The 18,069-nt window shown below is 33.1% G+C and overlaps 1 protein-coding gene and 1 pseudogene across 1 annotated transcript; one reads left to right on the top strand and one right to left on the bottom strand.

Moving 5' to 3' along the window:
* The first annotated feature begins 770 nt into the window (after positions 1-770).
* On the top strand, positions 771-8,403 carry LOC132275934 (DNA repair protein recA homolog 3, mitochondrial-like). Its single transcript, XM_059777145.1, has 8 exons — positions 771-1,077; positions 2,272-2,329; positions 3,655-3,872; positions 4,633-4,720; positions 5,471-5,643; positions 5,942-6,088; positions 6,722-6,850; positions 7,572-8,403. The coding sequence occupies exons 1-8, from the start codon at positions 1,021-1,023 to the stop codon at positions 7,935-7,937; spliced, it is 1,236 nt and encodes a 411-aa protein (XP_059633128.1). The 5' UTR covers positions 771-1,020; the 3' UTR covers positions 7,938-8,403.
* Positions 8,404-12,495: 4,092 nt separating this feature from the next.
* Positions 12,496-15,582, bottom strand: LOC132279136 (putative transcription factor bHLH041; annotated as a pseudogene).
* Between the last annotated feature and the right edge of the window lie 2,487 nt (positions 15,583-18,069).

The raw sequence follows: 18,069 nt of genomic DNA, 5'->3' as shown, positions 1-18,069 counted from the left end.
TCATTAAGCATCAATATTTGTGATCTATTGCATAGCAAATTACAAAGTTAAACAGCTTTGAAAGTGACAAAATATCATCTTCTTTTTCTTTTCTTTTTTCATTTTCCTACCAAGGCGACTGTTTGTAGCATTTACCTGTCCCAACTTACTGTGTCTTGAAAGGGTCCAAAATGGCTTTTAGAGCACGATGACTCCTCATAAGTCACACAAATAATCCAACCAGCAGGCTTGAGAATAATTTTGATTTAAACCATCTGCTCGAGACACTAGAGCATTTTTAGAACTCTCGTCAGATTTATCCCTCTTAAATTATGAAATTAGATGAACTCTAATGTTTGTAAGGTTTTGGCCACGTGAAATGATTTGTGGTGCAGTGTATCTCATTTACTACGTTACGAAAAGTGACCAACTCTTATGGAAGAGTGACTTATTAATAAAATTAGAAGTAAAATTTTCAGCATAAAATAAAAATTAGTACCTCATTAGAGATGCAAAAATATAAAACAATGAAAAAATAAACTTCTCTACGCGGAATATAAACCAACCACTATAATCATAATTTCATTCCTTCCTCCCTCTCAAATATAAACCAACCACTATAATCAAAATTTCTCATTTAGCATAAGTTATAATCAAAATTTCTCATTTAGCATAAATAACTTAGAAAAAAAGGAAGTAGGATGCGATTAAAAAACAGCAAGCCCACTTATAGTTTTAAATTATTACAGTATATTTAACCCAACGTTTTACTGCGGTACTGCCATTTTCGACTTTTTAAGGGAAGTACATCCCCATAAAAGAAGTGTTTTTTTTTTTATTTATTTTTCTCGTTTTAATTTTTTTTTTAGGTCTAAAATGAAGTTCAAAAGGAGGGAAACCCTTAAACCCTAAAGCCTGTCTCTCCGTCTCCCCGACACTCTCTTTCCCTCTCCACATTTGCTCTCTAAATACTACCAAGCAGAGGCTCTTGGGTGAGAGTGGCGGACTGTGGAGTGGCCTTCTAACCTTTCTCAGAATCCAATGGCGAAGCTTCTTCAGAACGCTTTTTCTCTCAAGCACTCTCTATTAGCCGCAGAGGTAATCTTTCTCATTCCTTTCTTGTTTCTTTTTTCTTTTTTTTTTTTAGTTGTTACTTTTTATACTTTATAGTTCAGTCTCTTTTGTTTTTGCTTACCTGTTGCTAAAAACTATGCTTTTTTTTTTTTTTTTTTTTCAAAAGGAGTAAAAGTTCTCGGACGCGGTACATTTTCATACGTTTATTTTTCAGATCCCGAATCGTACGGAATCAGTTTGTTTGTCCTTAAAAATCGATTCTTTTTATGAGTTTTGCATACAAAATTTTATATGCAATTTTTTTTTGTTGGAAACAACTATTGGGTGATTGGCAGTTCATTCATAATTTTCTATGAAGTGTTTGGTGGGGGTGGATTTACAAAGCTGAATCAAATGTGATGTGAATACTTAGACAATGTCATGCAAGTGGTGTATTACTTATGCCTTTGTATATGTTGATCTTTTAGGAGTTCATCTTCTCTCTTTTTTTATTTATTTATTTTTTTTTGTCAGAATCTTGAACCAATAAAATTAGTTTTTCTTTTACTACCAAAATCAATTTTTTAGCAATTTTGATATGATTTATGTTCAATGCCATTTTTAGGATTTATATTTTGGTTTATTTACCCCCTTTTTAGCTTCCTTTGTTACCAATTATTAAGTTACTGGAACTGAAGGTTTTAGTCGGACTCCACGCAGCATCAGTTTAACAACTAGTTTTAAATTAGTTCTTAAATATGGCCTATTGACACATTTGAATTGTTTAATCAGTGTTGCAAATCTGCCACAATTTGTTTTCCAATGCTGTGAGTATGTCTTTGTATTATGTTGATTGATTTTAATATAGGCACTTGGAAATCTGCTTTGGTTGTGTTGCTTTTCTATTTTCTTTTTTTCTATTCTTGAGGGGCGAGGAGGATTGTTAAGTAACCCAAAATGCCGGGTAAAGCATCAGCATTTTTTTGAAATTAAATTAAACTATGGGTTGAAATTATTAGAATTGGATAACAAAAAGAGAATATGATTTGAAGTTGGGGGAAAGAGCACAAACACAACGAATTTAGCCTCATTGCGTGGATTGGTGGTTGATGCTATATATATGACTATTGTACTTGCTGCAAATCTTCAAAACCGGAAAGCAATGCTATGATAGTTTCTTCCATTTATGACTTACATATCATTTTCCCCTTTTCTTGTATTTCGTGGTTAATTTTGCAGGGTATGAGAAAAGGGATGTTGCGACCATCCTTCCAGTTATGCAACTTTTCTGCTAAAGGTGCTCAAAGTTCCCTAAAATGATTGTCTGCTGCATTTGTTTCGATCTGGTTTACCTGCTCGTCTGAATTGCATGATTTACAAGCTTATTTGTTATTTCATCTTGAACTTCACCATTGGAAGGGAGGGGGCTAAATTAGTAACTTTAACTAACTAATTGTGAATTACAAGCTATCTCCTCTAGAGGTCTAAATATTGGTTCTCATGAATGATATATTCATTTGCCCATTTTATCAACGAAAATTTCAATTATGTGATTTTCTCTGAGGACTCCTCAAATTGTTGACCTTCCAACTGAAATATTATAAACTAGATTGTTATTTATTTAAGCTGAATGTATCATGGTTTGGGGAGCTTATGAAATTTGATGGTGTGATAAACTGTAGATAGAATGGTGTGGAGTAACTGAACCTGGTGTTTCGTGCCAATTTCTACTAAAATATGTAATAATAATTTCAAACCTAATGTCGTGAACTGTTACGTTTTGGCATCGTTGCAAGTCATATTGTTTTCTTATAAGTTTCCTCATATGATGATTCTCTTTGGTATATTATCGAACTGATTTTGCTGATGCTACTTTTGTATGATGCATCTTAAAGCTAAGAACTATAGCAATTAAATGTAGCTAAACTTATGGTGCATATTCTAAAGTGGTTAATTCAAACTTTATTAGAAATTGAGTTGGAATGTGAGCTATGTTTATACGAGGACATGATGGTGATGCCTAACGGTCGGGCATTGCCTGGAGGTACTTCAAATAATTGCCAAGGGCCTTGTGGCCCAGTGGTATCTCTTCTACCTCCCAAAGTGGATGGTGAGGGTTCAAGTCCCCATAGGAGCAAATGGGTATGTGAGTTTCTTGAAAATAAAAAAAATGAGTTACTCTAAATTCTACAATCCAAATGAAGCGGTTGCATGGGTATTCATCACAGAAGTCTATGTTTTGTGTCTGTCACTGAAAATTTGGTCTTGTATGTATTAGTCTCACTATTGAATTGTATGTCATGCCAATACCAATGCTTTGTGAAATCAGCAAGGCTGCTCATTGATCTTCATAAGCTCAATTGTAATAAACTAATATTAAATATGGTGACTTAGATGAGGTTTTTGAAGGTGCAGTTCTTCTTCTTTGGTTTTTTTCTTTTTATTTTTTATTTTATACATAGAAATGCTGGATCCTTTTTTCATTCTCTGCAAGTGTTCTTAGAATACCCTTTATGTATTGGACAAAGTTCATTATTTAGATTGGCAAGAAACATATATGTATCTTATTTTGTCTGCTATAGTTGTGAACTAATAACTATCTTACTTTACATCTATTTGAAGCTAAAAAGAAAACAAAGTCAGATGGAAATGACTCAAATGGAGAGAATATGTCCAAGAAAGAGCTGGCCCTACAGCAAGCGCTGGATCAGATCACTACCACCTTTGGAAAAGGATCAATCATGTGGCTTGGTCAGTCTGTCTCTGCTAATCAAGTTCCTGTAGTTTCTACAGGATCTTTTTCTTTGGACATAGCATTGGGAATTGGTGGACTTCCAAAGGTATCTTTTAATATTTTGATGCTACTGGTTGTTCATTTTCCATGTGGCAAATTTCCATTTAACATGTATTAGTATAGAATTTATTAAATATATATATTTTTTTCTAAGTCAATCCCATGAATATACATGCCTATATAATGACTAACAAGTTATTTGGACTGAACATTAGGTGAGACATTTTGTTATTTATCACAAGAGGCGTATTTCATTTCATATGCATATGTTTAACATCCCAATTGCTGTTACTCCGTATTTCATTGAATGTCAATTTTCTTTATTGGGATATCATTGAGAATGTCAGTAGCAAAATTTCTTTCAAGTAAAATTAATTATCCATTTTATGCGAACTTGGACATCTGCTAAATGGAATTTTATTTTACTTTTTGGTTCTTGAATTGTAAATTACGAAGGTGATTGGTGATTAGAATTAGGATCATTTGCCATTTGCAATTTTTGTGTTCCGTGCTCCCTAGTTCCCGCTTCCCTTTTTGGCAACCATGAGCTGATTATTTTTAATCTAAGTCAACTCAACTGGGTCGGGTACATTAATCTTGTTCCGTGTTTTCATTGCAAAAAACAATTTTATTACCAGTTCATCTATCTTCATTTCTTCAATTCATATTCAGGATCTTTTTCTTTAGATTTAACTTTGATGCACCTTATCCACATAGTAACATAAAGATATGCAAAATAAATGTACGGGGATGAGATGTGTTGCCATCTTGGTTACTTATTTGATGTCTTGATTGTATTCCTGCAGGGACGTGTTGTGGAGATATTTGGTCCAGAAGCTTCTGGGAAAACGACTATTTCTTTACATGTAATTGCTGAATCACAGAAGCAAGGAGGTTACCTTTAGAAATCCCTAAATTAATGTAATTTTTTTTTTTTTTTTGAAAAGAAAAAAAAATTTCTCTTACTGCATCAGTCATATCAATGAGAAGTGACTGTGTTGGTTACCACCGTATATATATATATAATGCCTTTTAACTAATAAGTAATATCCGGTAGAATTCATTCTATTATCTATGGAAGATGCATTGGTCTGTCTCTTCATGAAGGACATGGACATTTTTTATCTTCTTGCTTCCTTGTGATCCCTTGGGGGGAATCGTATCCATTAAGTCATTTGAGTTGTTCAATTCCCCATTCTATTTGTTCAATCATTTGAGTGATACAGTTCCGTATTCTATTTGTACAATGTAAACCCCTCTCTTCTTAAAGAAAATAAAAAGAAAGAAGTCAGTAAAAATCTTTTGAGAATGAAAAGTTTTTTGTATTTTGTTATGTTGCTTAGCAAAAAGAATAGGTTGCTGTGTTGCATTGAAGGCATCATGCCTATTGAATTTTCAAGTTCGACTTTAAGTGAATTGCATAAAAAGCATATCTTTGTTTTAGAAAAGACAACATATGTATCTAATGCACTCATGGATTTCTGGTTGCTGATTTCATAAATTAATTGGAATGTTCTGCAGGCTCTTTATTTTGACCTTTATTGGTTACTTATAAAAGAATATTGACTATGATTCATGTTGTTATGGTGGATTTTATTATCAGCTGATTCTAGAGTTGATTTTTTTCCTTTTATTTTTACGTAGGTCAATGTGTTTTTGTTGATGCTGAGCATGCTCTTGATCCTGCACTCGCGAGGGCTCTTGGAGTAAATACTAATAAGTTGCTACTCTCACAACCAGATTGTGGTGAACAAGCTCTTAGTCTTGTAGATACCCTTATTCGGAGTGGTTCTGTTGATGTTGTTGTTGTGGACAGTGTAAGTAAGAATTTATACTGTTCAAATTAATTATGGAACTGGGGTCGCTTCTCCCCTCTATCTTGTAGGCTAGTTTTACGATGTTGCTATTTTCTCAGGATAATCTCTTTTGAAGGAACCTCATTTTCTTTTTTTTCTCTCTGCTGTACCTCTCAGCTCTAACATGCAGAATGATGGCCTGGATGGGTCAAAGTTGCATGTTTGGATGGTTCATATAATATGGTTTTAGACAGCATTTTGGATGTAAGGTCTTACCCAAATTTTGGACATTTTATGAATTTTCTACTTTCACTAGCAGGTAGCTGCCCTTGTCCCTAAAGGTGAACTTGATGGTGAGATGGGTGATGCACACATGGCAATGCAAGCTAGACTGATGAGCCAAGCGCTTCGCAAATTGAGCCACTCTTTATCTTTATCACAAACTATTTTGATCTTTATAAATCAGGTATCAGAATCAAAACTTCGATTCTGTTCTATCATCCATCTTATTTTTTTTATTTTTGAATTTTCATTACTTCAACAACTCTAATCTGGTTGCCCTCAACCCTAGGAGTATTTAAGTTTCTGCTCAATTACTATCAAGCATGTTTCTCTGATCTTCTTTGATAACTTACAATCAGAAACGGAGTGTAAGATCAACAAGTTAGGCCAAGTATTTGGGATTTTCCCAATTTGTAGTCTTAGATGTAAACTTCTTGTCCCGCATGCTTTTTTTTCTTTTTGGCTAGAAATGATGTGAATGTGCTCCCGGGGTTGAACGGTGGCAATCACTGTAATAAAGCTTGAAGTTTTTTTTTGGGTGAAAAAGGGTTCTTTAACTGACACAAATAACATTCTGCTATCTATCTAACTAATGGAAGTGAAATTAGTTGGTTATAATGTGAATCACCTTGATCTACAATACAATTAGTCAGTTGGAATATGTTTTGTTTGCTGAAATGTCCTCCTGTAGTTCTGAAAGGTAAGAGTTTTCTGGTCTAAGAAAATCAGTTATGTGGTTTTCCAGTTTTTTTTTTTTTTTTTGACATGTAGTTATCTTTTATGATTGAAATTCCTAATATATTACATTTACATTCAGGTGAGGTCAAAACTATCTACTTTTGGATTTGGTCCCAGTGAAGTTACTTGTGGTGGTAATGCCTTGAAGTTCTATGCTTCAATACGCCTAAATGTTAGGAGAATTGGTCAAGTCAAAAAGGGAGAAGAGGTATTGATATCCATCAAATTGTTTAATTTATTTTCCTTGACTGAAATAATCGAATATTTGATCCAGTTCACGTGGCCTTTGGAAAATGGCCTGTACATGAGGCCCAAACTTTAATGTTGTCCAGCACTATAAATCCCCTCTCCAAGGAATTGTTTGTATCCAAAAGGAGTCGATCCTTAGACCTGAAGCTCCCTGAGGCACCAGAGCCAAGTGACTAACCCACTTGAGCCAACCCCTTGGGGTAACTAACGTGATCATATGCATTCACTCATGTTTAGGCAACAAAAAATGTTCAGCTTTTGTCTGCGATGGCAACCAAAAAAAAAGAAAGAAAAAAAACCCGAAGGAACGTTGCTTATTATGGATTGAACACAAGGTTTAAATGATATTTCTGTTTTTGCCAGCATTTTTGTAACCTGACCTGCATCATGGGTCTATGCTGGGAAAATAGCAATGCCAGATTTTTTCCCCCCTTTTAATGGCAATCAAATTAGATGGTTTAAGTTAAATCTCATTATTCAATGCTTTTACCATGCGATATTATACTGGGGACCTGTTTTCTAGTGTATTCTGATCTTTATTTGTGAACCACAAGTAAGACGTGTCCTTGTACTTATCAAAGCTCTAGGATTAAAATTGCTAGAGACTGTGATGAGCTTATGGGACGTGTCATAAAATGTTGGTAATCAGTGTAGTCTTATGATACCATACTATTTTACAGATTATTGGTAGTCAAGTTCAGGTGAAGATCATAAAGAACAAGCATGCCCCTCCTTTCCGAACTGCACAATTTGAGCTCGAGTTTGGTAAAGGGATAAGTCGTGAATCAGAGATCATAGACTTGGGACTCAAACACAAGTTCATAGCGAAGGGTGGAGGTGCTATGTACAATATGAATGGTCAGAGCTTTCGTGGCAAGGATGCTGTCAAGAAGTACCTGATAGAGAATGAAAGTGTACTGGAGGAAATTATGATGAAGCTCAGAGAAAAGCTGATGAATATGGAGTCAAATGATGAAACAGATGATGTGGACGGAGACACAACTGAAGATATTAGTGATGAAGAAGTAGCTGCAGTCGAGGCATAAGCACTTGCATTAAGATGTAAATTGGATTATCTCACTTCTCCAGGCCTGGTCTCATGTCATGTGCCATCTTACCATTGCCCTTATTAAGTGGCCGGGTGATGTTGTGGGTTGTCCATGAACCCTAATTGATGCAAGTGTTGGGATGTCCTTCAATCTTTTGTTCTCATGCCATCCGTACTTATGGTCTGGCATAATTTTTCAAGACCACACCTACTAAGTATATAATTTTCATGCTACATATTTTAGGTCATGTAATGGATTAGAGTTTTGTGGGCACAATTGGAACAACTTGAAGAATGTACAGCCCTTGTTCAATTTACTGGAACCATCTCTATTGCTAATTAGTAATAGTTCAGCTGCATCCTGTATATCACAAATTTTGCATTTTATATGTTATGGAGGTTCATGAAGCAAAAACAAAAATTACATTTATATTTTTCCTCCTTTATTTATATTTATATTTTTATTTTGGCTGTTTTCTTTTGAGATTCATTGCTTCTTAACACCCAGTCACCAGCTGTGAAATAAATTGCTTCATCACCTATGTGTGAATGCTGATCTTGGTTATATTGGATTTAAAGAAAGATAAAGACAGCATATTAAGGGCTGCGGCTTTAATGGTTCATCATGGGTTGGTGGTGATCTTGGTACTTTTCAAAAGTTTTTTGACTTTTTTATTCTTGATCACATGATGAATAATCCAAGGGTTGGAAACTTCAAAGGTTGGTGGTTCCTTGTATCATTCCAATTTTTTATCGTGTCTCCCCGAGTAAGAAGTTTCAACGTAGTTGGTCCATGTCAAATTTATGCCATGTGCTTCAATGTTTTTCGTATATTATTATGTCACTTTCTGTTCGTATCATTTAGACACTCATCCATTGTTTGTTCCATCAATATCTTCTCATTTGAAAATTGATTGAAAAATGTAAGTGACTTGCACACAGCGCGCACACACAAAGAGAGATACACACACACACACACACACACATTCTTCTTTTCCTACCTGCTTCCTAAGCGTAGAGCAAGTTATGGTTGCTCTCCCAACTTGCTACCTGCTTCTAGGCACTTTCCTTGTAATCTCTTTCTTCCAGTATTGATATTGATATTGATATTCAGTAGATACACTCACTCAGTATTACTTTTAGAGAGAGAGAAAGAGAAATATAGAGAGAGAGTTGAAATCTCTGTTTCTAGAAGTGGGTTCCACTACATTTTGAACTTTGAGTAAATCTGGAAAGATACAAGGACTGGAGACTAGAAAACAAGAAGAAAATTCGGAACTCTGTTGAGGTTTATTAGAGACCTCTACTTTTGCGCCCATCATTTCTTGGAGCGACTTTTGAATTTTTAGCCTAAAATTTCAATGCGTCAACTGTTGAAAGGTGTGATTGATAAAATTTTATTTAATTTATTTAAATAATGTCAAAAAAGTCGTTATGATTAAAAATAGATAATCTTTAATAGTTTTTTTCACATGAATAATCTTTTTCTCCTGTAAGAGAATCTTCAACAGTTACAGAAGGGTCATGTTATCATTTTTTCAACTCTCCATTACTCGATTATACAAATTATATCAAAAGATTCGCTAGGGTTAAAAATAGATAATCTTCAATAGTTTTTCTCATATGAATGATCTTTTTCTCATGTAAGATAATCTTCAACGATTACAAATGTGTCATGTTATCATTTCTTCAACTTCTCATCACTCAATTATATAAATTATATCAAAAAAATTCATTAGGGTTGAAAATAGATAATCTTCAATAGTTTTACGCACGTGAATAATCTTTTTCTCATATAAGATAATCTTCAACAGTTACAGAAGTGTCGTGTTATAATTTCTTCAACTACTCAACAATCAATTAATTGAAGATGTCTTTTCTCACCCCCAATTAATTGAAACATTAGGTTCCATTTTCAATGGTCAGTCACGCGTTCAAATAAAATTGCTGCTACCAGTGTGATCAGACTCTCAAATGGGACAATATGGTTAGAGGAAAACTGAAGCACTAAAATGTGGTTACCATTGCACCAACGATTTTGATTTTGATTTTAATTTTATATTTTGATGTTGTTTACTGCCGAAAATACTCTGTTTTTTGTATTATTGAAAACATAAATAAATGGTAGTAGGGATTTGAATTATTTTGTAATGTTTTATCAATACAATGATGTGGGTATTGATTGGTATAAAGGCTGGCAATAGCCAACTTATCTTTATTTTGTGACTGGTGCATTTTTAGTCTAGCTTGTTTCTACTTCATCATAGTCACCGACGGACTCAGGAATTTGTGTAAGGGGGTAATACTGTGAATTTTTTGTGATTTTAGGGGGGGGGCAATATAAAATTTTTATAAATATATAGCTCAAGAAGGAAAAATCAATAGTATTAATGCTAAAAAAAAAATTCAATAGGGACAATTGCCCTAGATGTTTTACTACTGTATTAATATAAATTTAAAGACAAAATCATAAAATCTCTGGTACTATTCGAAATAATCATACAACTCCCTATAGTATCAAATAAGTCAAATTATCCTTCTTTTCATGCCTGTTAGCTAAGTTGTGAAATGATAAAATTGACTTTAATATTTTAATTTTAATTTAAAATCTAAGAAGGTATATAGTCGTATGGAGAGTAAGCAAATTAGTGTCCGATGGCAAACTAAAGAAAATGGAGTAACTTGATGACTTTTTGAAAAATTAAATGAGTTTCACAAGGTTTACTAGTACAAGGGGATTTTCATAATATGGGGGAGTTATAATTTTAACCCGTAAATTTATTTCCTTTGACTATTCATAGTATTGATTTTTTTACAACACTTTTTATTTTTATTTTTTATTTTTCTTATCCTGGCACCAAATTTTGTCACAACACTTCAGAAAGACTCTTGTTTGGCTTTCCTCATTTAGTTCTTCTCCATGTCTAAACTGATGAGAGTATTATTAACCCAAATAATTACAATGAATGTTGCCAAAACTATTTTTTTACTATCTACTAAACAGATTTAAATGACTGTTATATATATAAATCATGTAAATTCAAATTCAATAGACAACATGAATACAATTAGGATGTACATATATATATATATATATATATATATATATATGCTTTTCTTTATTAATTGTAGTTATATGGATGTAGGGTCAACTAAATGCATTTTGCTTCAGCCAAAAATAAATAAAGGGATCATGATTTTTCACTTAAACAAATAAACCTAACTGGTCTGAATATATATATATATATATATATATATATGAAGGCTCCTCGTATGGTAAAATGTAGTTTAAACACGAAATATGAAATAAATTAATAGTTAGCATCAGTCTTTTTGGACACACTAGGCCTCAAGATACTATGCCCCTTTATCTCACATATTAGTTAGGTAATTAAATATTCATGTTTATTATTATTATTATTAATTTTTATGAGTCTATATTAGTCAAAACCGTCGTCTCCAAACACTTGGATTTTCATGGAGAATTCAAGAATTAGTAATCATTCAAATAGTTAAAAAATTTAAACTTACTTTGTTGACGTGGAGAAATGCGTTAAAAGAACACATTCGGATTTAATAATACATTAAATTATGAAAACTACGTTGTTTCGGTGATTATAAAACTTGAAAAGTAAGTTTTGTTTTTTTTTTTTTCCTGACGTTGGACCTCTTTGAATTCTTCTATATGTGATATATCAATCGTTTGTCAGTCTACATCTATGTTTGCAGCACATTGAATTCATACACAATATAAAGTACTTAATTATGCAATGGCATACTATTGCGGATAATGGTGTTCAATCACAATGAAGAGTATAGAAGTTCGGATCGATTTTTATTACGACCAAAAATATTTGATTTTTTATTGGTTGAAATATAATTCTCACTTTCTTATATTTTATATTTTCGATTAAAGAATTGTCACTCTTAATTTTTATATAATATTGAGAAGAGTTTTGTTGAATGGAACCGAAAACACACAAAAATACCAACCATTTTTTTTTTTACATTATTTATCTGTATATCTAAGTATACAATATTGCTTTTGCATATCTAAGTATACAAAATTTTAATCAAATTTTGGGTAAGTTACACTAACAGTAAAATATTAAATATCTATTTAACGTTGTTGTTTAAAAAAATGACGAAAACTTTTCATATTCTTTTTTTTTTTTTTAATGTTTTATCTTTTTCTTTTCAATAAGTATTCTCTTCCCACTCTCATTACAAATTTACAGTTATTATAAACGTATTTTTATTCTATTGAAAAATTTGTAGAAGTATTAAATTTGTATTTTCTAAATTAGGTTCAATGGTTCATTTCTTTTAATTAGTTTTAATTTTATTAACTTTTGTTATTATAAATTTGTATGTATATATATTTGTATATTTTGTTTTTGAATTGTGACTAATTTTATTTATATTGTTGAAAAAATTATTTTTTATTTTTCACCTAAAGCTCCAAATTAGATTGAGCCGCTTCGGAATTAATACTAGAATTTTGTTGAATGGAACCGATCACACACAAAAATACCAACCATTTTTTTTTGGTAACATTATTTATGTGTATCTAAGTATACAATATTGCTTTTGCATATACATGCTATCAAAATTGGGCAAACGAACACATGTTGTATGACGTATGGTAAAATTGGGAAAACCACCATGAACTACAGTGGGGTGCCGCCGCAGATTGTAATTTCTCTCAACTATGTGTATGACACATTGACACGTAATGGGTGATGGCGAGATTGGGGGATTAGTCACTGTGCCAAGTCACCAACAGCTCGTCTCAGTGCTTCTTGGAAGGCAGACTCGTCCCATTCACCATTCTGCAAGAAAGAGGTCATCAAATTTGTAATTAGAATCAATCACTTTATGTCCTCTTTCCTTCTTATTTCCTAACTAGTGACACGTGCATGTACTAGACTAAACACATCTAATGAAAATGAAACTTACTGAAACTAGCAATATATATTGATTGATATGTGATAATCTTGACTTGGATTCACACTTGTGTTACACAATGTCATGTGTACAAGAAAAGATTGAGATTACTTTACGTAAATTAAAATTCACATTATTTATGAGAATCACAATTCATACGAAGTCATCTCTATCCTTCATATATACACAGGATATCTTCTATCGCAGAATATGATCATCTTCTGTGATAACTGGTAACCTAAACAGGGGCGAAACCAATTTAGGGGGGCATAATGCAAAAAAAAAAAATAATAATAATAAATAAAAGAAGAAGAAGAAGAAGAATTTTAGGTAGTAGAAGAAGAAGAAAAAGAAAAGAAAATGGCATAACTTTAGAAAGAAATTAAAAAGAATTAGAGCCTGAAGAATAAATTTTTTAACTTTTTAAAGGAAATTAAAGGAATTTAAAGAGAGGAAGAGTAAAATAAGGAAAAATTAAAGAAAATTTTAGAAACTAGAATAATTTTAGGAGGGACATTATAAACAAATTTTCATATATATATATATATATATATATTTATATATATATCTAAAAAAAATTTAAGAATATGACTGTAATAATATAGTGGGCAGGCCAAGTCAAAGGGAACATGTGCCCCTCAGGACATGAACTGACTCCGCCCCTAACCCTAAACCCTAATTTAAAAATAAATAAATAAATAAAAATTCACTCCTCAAAGAACTACTTCGATCTATGAAATATGATGCATCATGCATGGTTGTGTGTATTGTGACTACATGCATATGAATCTATAAACATGTTTACATTTTGAGGATGGCTATAAGAAGTGGATGCTGCAATCAAAATGTGGGTTGTCATGATCACAATTACAATCATATATACTAGCTAGCCTCTTTGTCCATTAATTAATATATATATATATATATATATATATATATATATATATATATATATATAAATTGCCACTCATTTTTTGTAATATATATAAGATTTTTAGCACATATCTATCTTTCCTAACAAAAGAACTTTCACTGATTAATTATGCTAAACTTCATTTTAGCCTAGAAACACCATCCACCATGCTATTCAATTGTGTGAAAGATGGGTGGTTTAAAAATGTAAACGATGATACGAGAAAAGAGCCATTTTTTTCAGTCTAGAAACTCCATCCACTATGCTATCAAATTGTGTGAAAGATGAGTTGTTCAAAAATAAACTTTCAAAATAAATAAATAAACAATGATACAATAAACAAGAAAAGTGCTATTTTGGTGTGCATAAGTGTGTTTTTGAGTATTATATATCAAATATATATATATTTTTTTGTACTATAAGTATATAATAGTACGTACTACTGATAACAAAAACCATACCTCAATTCTCAATCTGAACGTTGCCTGATTGACAGGATTTGATTCTACTATCTGTGTTTCGGCTTCTACAGACATTAAGCTTACATTGTTAACCTGTTTCAAGAACTCGAGTATGCCAACTGCCAGATCCAACAAACTACATTCTCCTCTTACAATCACTTGCAAGTCTACCATTCTTGCTTCTGATGTTGATTCAGCTACATTGGTTATCCGAACCTCGAGTCTTTGGTTGGATGATGAGCCCCTGATCACTACTCCTCTATTGTAATTAGCTTCTCTTGGAGCCAAAAGCTGTGCCTCCAACAACTGGTTTCGTTGAGTAAGCTCTGCAACTTGAGCTTTCAAAGAGCTCATATACTCCGTTGTGCTTGTAAGCACTGAGGCCTTGTCATTCTATACAATATATCTAAAAAAAATTGAAGTGAAATTAGCATTTATTAGCTAGTATATACATAAATATTATAGTAATAGTAATTAATATATAAGAAAATGTTGAGTGTATTCCCTTGTTATATATACTATTATACACACACACATCTAATTGCATGAAAACCACCCACAACCATGGATGGAATGTTATGTCTTAGGACAGTAATTAAGTTTCTTTTATCAAAAGAAAGCTATAACACACATCTAAAATTGCATGAAAACCACAACCATCCACGGACTGTCATGTCTGTAGGACAGTACATATATATATAATTAAGTCTTTTCCAATAGGAAAGATGTGTGTGTGTGTGTGTTATCATTATGTACCTTGGATCCTGGAGGAAGTAGTGATCTCAATGTTTGGAAGCTTTCGTTAAGTTTTTCACGCCTCCTTCGCTCAGACATCATATGATGCAACTGAGTGCTCGTAGGGTTACTTGCCGTCACATTTTCTTGGAGTCGCATTGAATTAAGCTTCTAAAGAAGGAGATGGCTCGTTTATGCAGATTTTTTCTTCGAACTCTGGCTGATAATTGGGTCGAGGGGGCTAAAGCCGATCTATAATGCTTGAATGCGCTGGCCTTTTGGCTTATTTGGTAAATGGGAGGTAAGTTTTGTTGTGGGGGTTGATGTGATGAAGAAGAAGAAGAAGAAGGAGAAGATAGAACTGTGAGAATGGCTTGTGTCATCGCTGCATTTTCGCTCTCTATTGTTGGGAATTGAATGTTTCGGATTTGGCTCAAGGTTAGAATGGCTTGTTGGAATGGAATAGGTGTGGCTGATGATGATGGTATCAATGGTTGGAGTGGCATAGCACTTGTGGTTGATGATGGTCTCAATGGTTGAACAAAAGGTTATTGGTGATTAGAATTAGGATCATTTGCAATTTTTGTGTTCCGCTCCCCTTTTTGGCAACCATGAGCTGATTATTTTTAATCTAAGTCAACTCAATTGGGTCGGGTACATTAATCTTGTTCCGTGTTTTCATTGCAAAAAACAATTTTATTACCAGTTCATCTATATCCATTTCTTCATTAATTCATATTAAGGATCTTTTTCTTAAGATTTAACTTTGATGCACCTTCTCCACATAGTAACATAAAGATATGCAAAATAAATGTACGGGGATGAGATGTGTTGCCATCTTGGTTGCTTATTTGATGTCTTGATTGAATTCCTGCAGGGACGTGTTGTGGAGATATTTGGTCCAGAAGCTTCTGGGAAAACGACTATTTCTTTACATGTAATTGCTGAATCACAGAAGCAAGGAGGTTACCTTTAGAAATCCCTAAATTAATGTCTCTTTTTTTTCTTTTCTTTAAAAAAAAAACAAAAAACAAAAAAAAAAAATTTCTCTTACTGCATCAGTCATATCAATGAAAAGTGACTGTTTTGGTTACCACCGCGCGCGCGCGCGCGCGTGTATATAATGCCTTTTAACTAATAAGTAATATCCGGTAGTACTCTTCATGAAGGACATGGACATTTTTTATCTTCTTGCTTCCATGTGATCCCTTGGGGGGAATCTTATCCATTAAGCCATTCTATTTGTTCAGTCCCCCATTCTATTTGTTCAATCATTTGAGTGATACAGTTCCGTATTCTATTTGTACAATGTAAACCCCTCTCTCCTTAAAAGAAAATCAAAAGAAGAATCTATAAAAATCTTTTGAGAATAAAAAGTTTTCTTTTTTTTCTTTTTTTTTTTTTTGCTTAGCAAAAAGAGTAGGTTGCTGTGTTGCATTGAAGACATCATGCCTATTGAATTTTCAAGTTCGACTTTAAGTGAATTGCATAGAAAGCATATCTTTGTTTTAGAAAAGACTAACATATATGTACGAATCTAATGCACTCATGGATTTCTGGTTGCTGATTTCATAAATTAATTGGAATGTTCTGCAGGCTCTTTATTTTGACCTTTATTGGTTACTTATAAAAGAATATCGACTATGATCCATGTTGTTATGGTGGATTTTATTATCAGCTGATTCTAGAGTTGATTTTTTTCCTTTTATTTTTACGTAGCTCAATGTGTTTTTGTTGATGCTGAGCATGCTCTTGATCCTGCACTCGCGAGGGCTCTTGGTGTAAATACTAATAAGTTGCTTCTCTCATAATCAGATTGTAACGACCCTAAACTGATACCATTTAAAAAAAATTCGGCATGACCCCCCCTAAAAATGGGCCTACCACAACCTGTTTAAATACATTTTTTAACCTGTCCCAGCACAATAAACATAAAATATATATTCCAGCATCCCTTTCATCCATTCATCATACCTTAATTTAATGCATTCCGTAGTGGTACAACCACGTACTATATCATCCAGATAGCATAATTACAGTCCCAAAATACAAGATTAATTTCAATGCCCATATTTTACAAATTTTAGACAGCTCATACAAAAGTTACGGCCCATAGGTACGATTATAATATTAAAAGTACATAAGTCGTCGTACAAAATATATTATGCTTAGTCTTACAAAAATAGTGAGGCCCAAGTACAAAAATAACAAAATAAGCTCCTAATCCATACTAAGCCTGTAGTAGAATGTCATCCGCTACTTATTTTCCGTTTCCTAAAAAAAATTATTAAATAATAGGGTGAGCATAAAGCTCAGTAGGTGACACTTAAGACACAATTCTTGTGTCCTTGTGAATCCAAATAAAGCATAGGCCAATGGGAAATAGGGATCATGCAATATAGGGAATTAAAATAATATGCACGTCAATTCCAATTATAAACTATGCAGTGCAATGAAATGCAATGCATGCTAATGTCACTCCCCATTTTCATTCACAAAACCATCACTTTCAAATGTTAATACAGCCCGCCCTTTGGTAATCCCGCCGCGACACGAGAAGAGGATTGGCTATCGTCCCTAGACCTTTGGTAACCCCGCAACGTCATCGAGGGGCCCAAATAGCTTAATCACGCTAGAGCGACTCCCTAGTCCCCTTTAGGCTATATTAACCTCTGGCCTGTTGGTAACCCCGCAGCGACCGGGTTTATCAAAACTATTTCACAAAACTCTTCTCCCAAAATTTTCCCCATTTTCATTTCAAGACAAATTTTCCCATTTAATGCATCCCAATGACATGTGCATAGATGTACATATAATCTCAATATTATGACAATGAAAAATTTGGCACAATCTAAATAAACATGTTCTCATTAGTCATTTTCAGCATATTAACACATAGTAGGCATGATAAAACAACATCTAAACATACTTTACACATGAGACAAGTCATATTCAAGATCTTGAAAATTCTCTAGACATCAGTCATACAATCATAGATACAATTAACTCCCAATTAAACATGTTTGACACAACAAGGAGGTGTAATTCACAATAGAACAAGTAAGGAGTGGATT

Source organism: Cornus florida, unplaced genomic scaffold (genome assembly GCF_030987335.1).
Source record: "Cornus florida cultivar Cherokee Brave unplaced genomic scaffold, ASM3098733v1 CherokeeBrave_3.0.0_Hap2_Chr10, whole genome shotgun sequence".
Lineage (NCBI taxonomy): Eukaryota > Viridiplantae > Streptophyta > Magnoliopsida > Cornales > Cornaceae > Cornus > Cornus florida.
The sequence above is the reverse complement of the archived record's forward strand: the minus strand, read 5'-3'. Positions and strand labels throughout refer to the sequence as shown.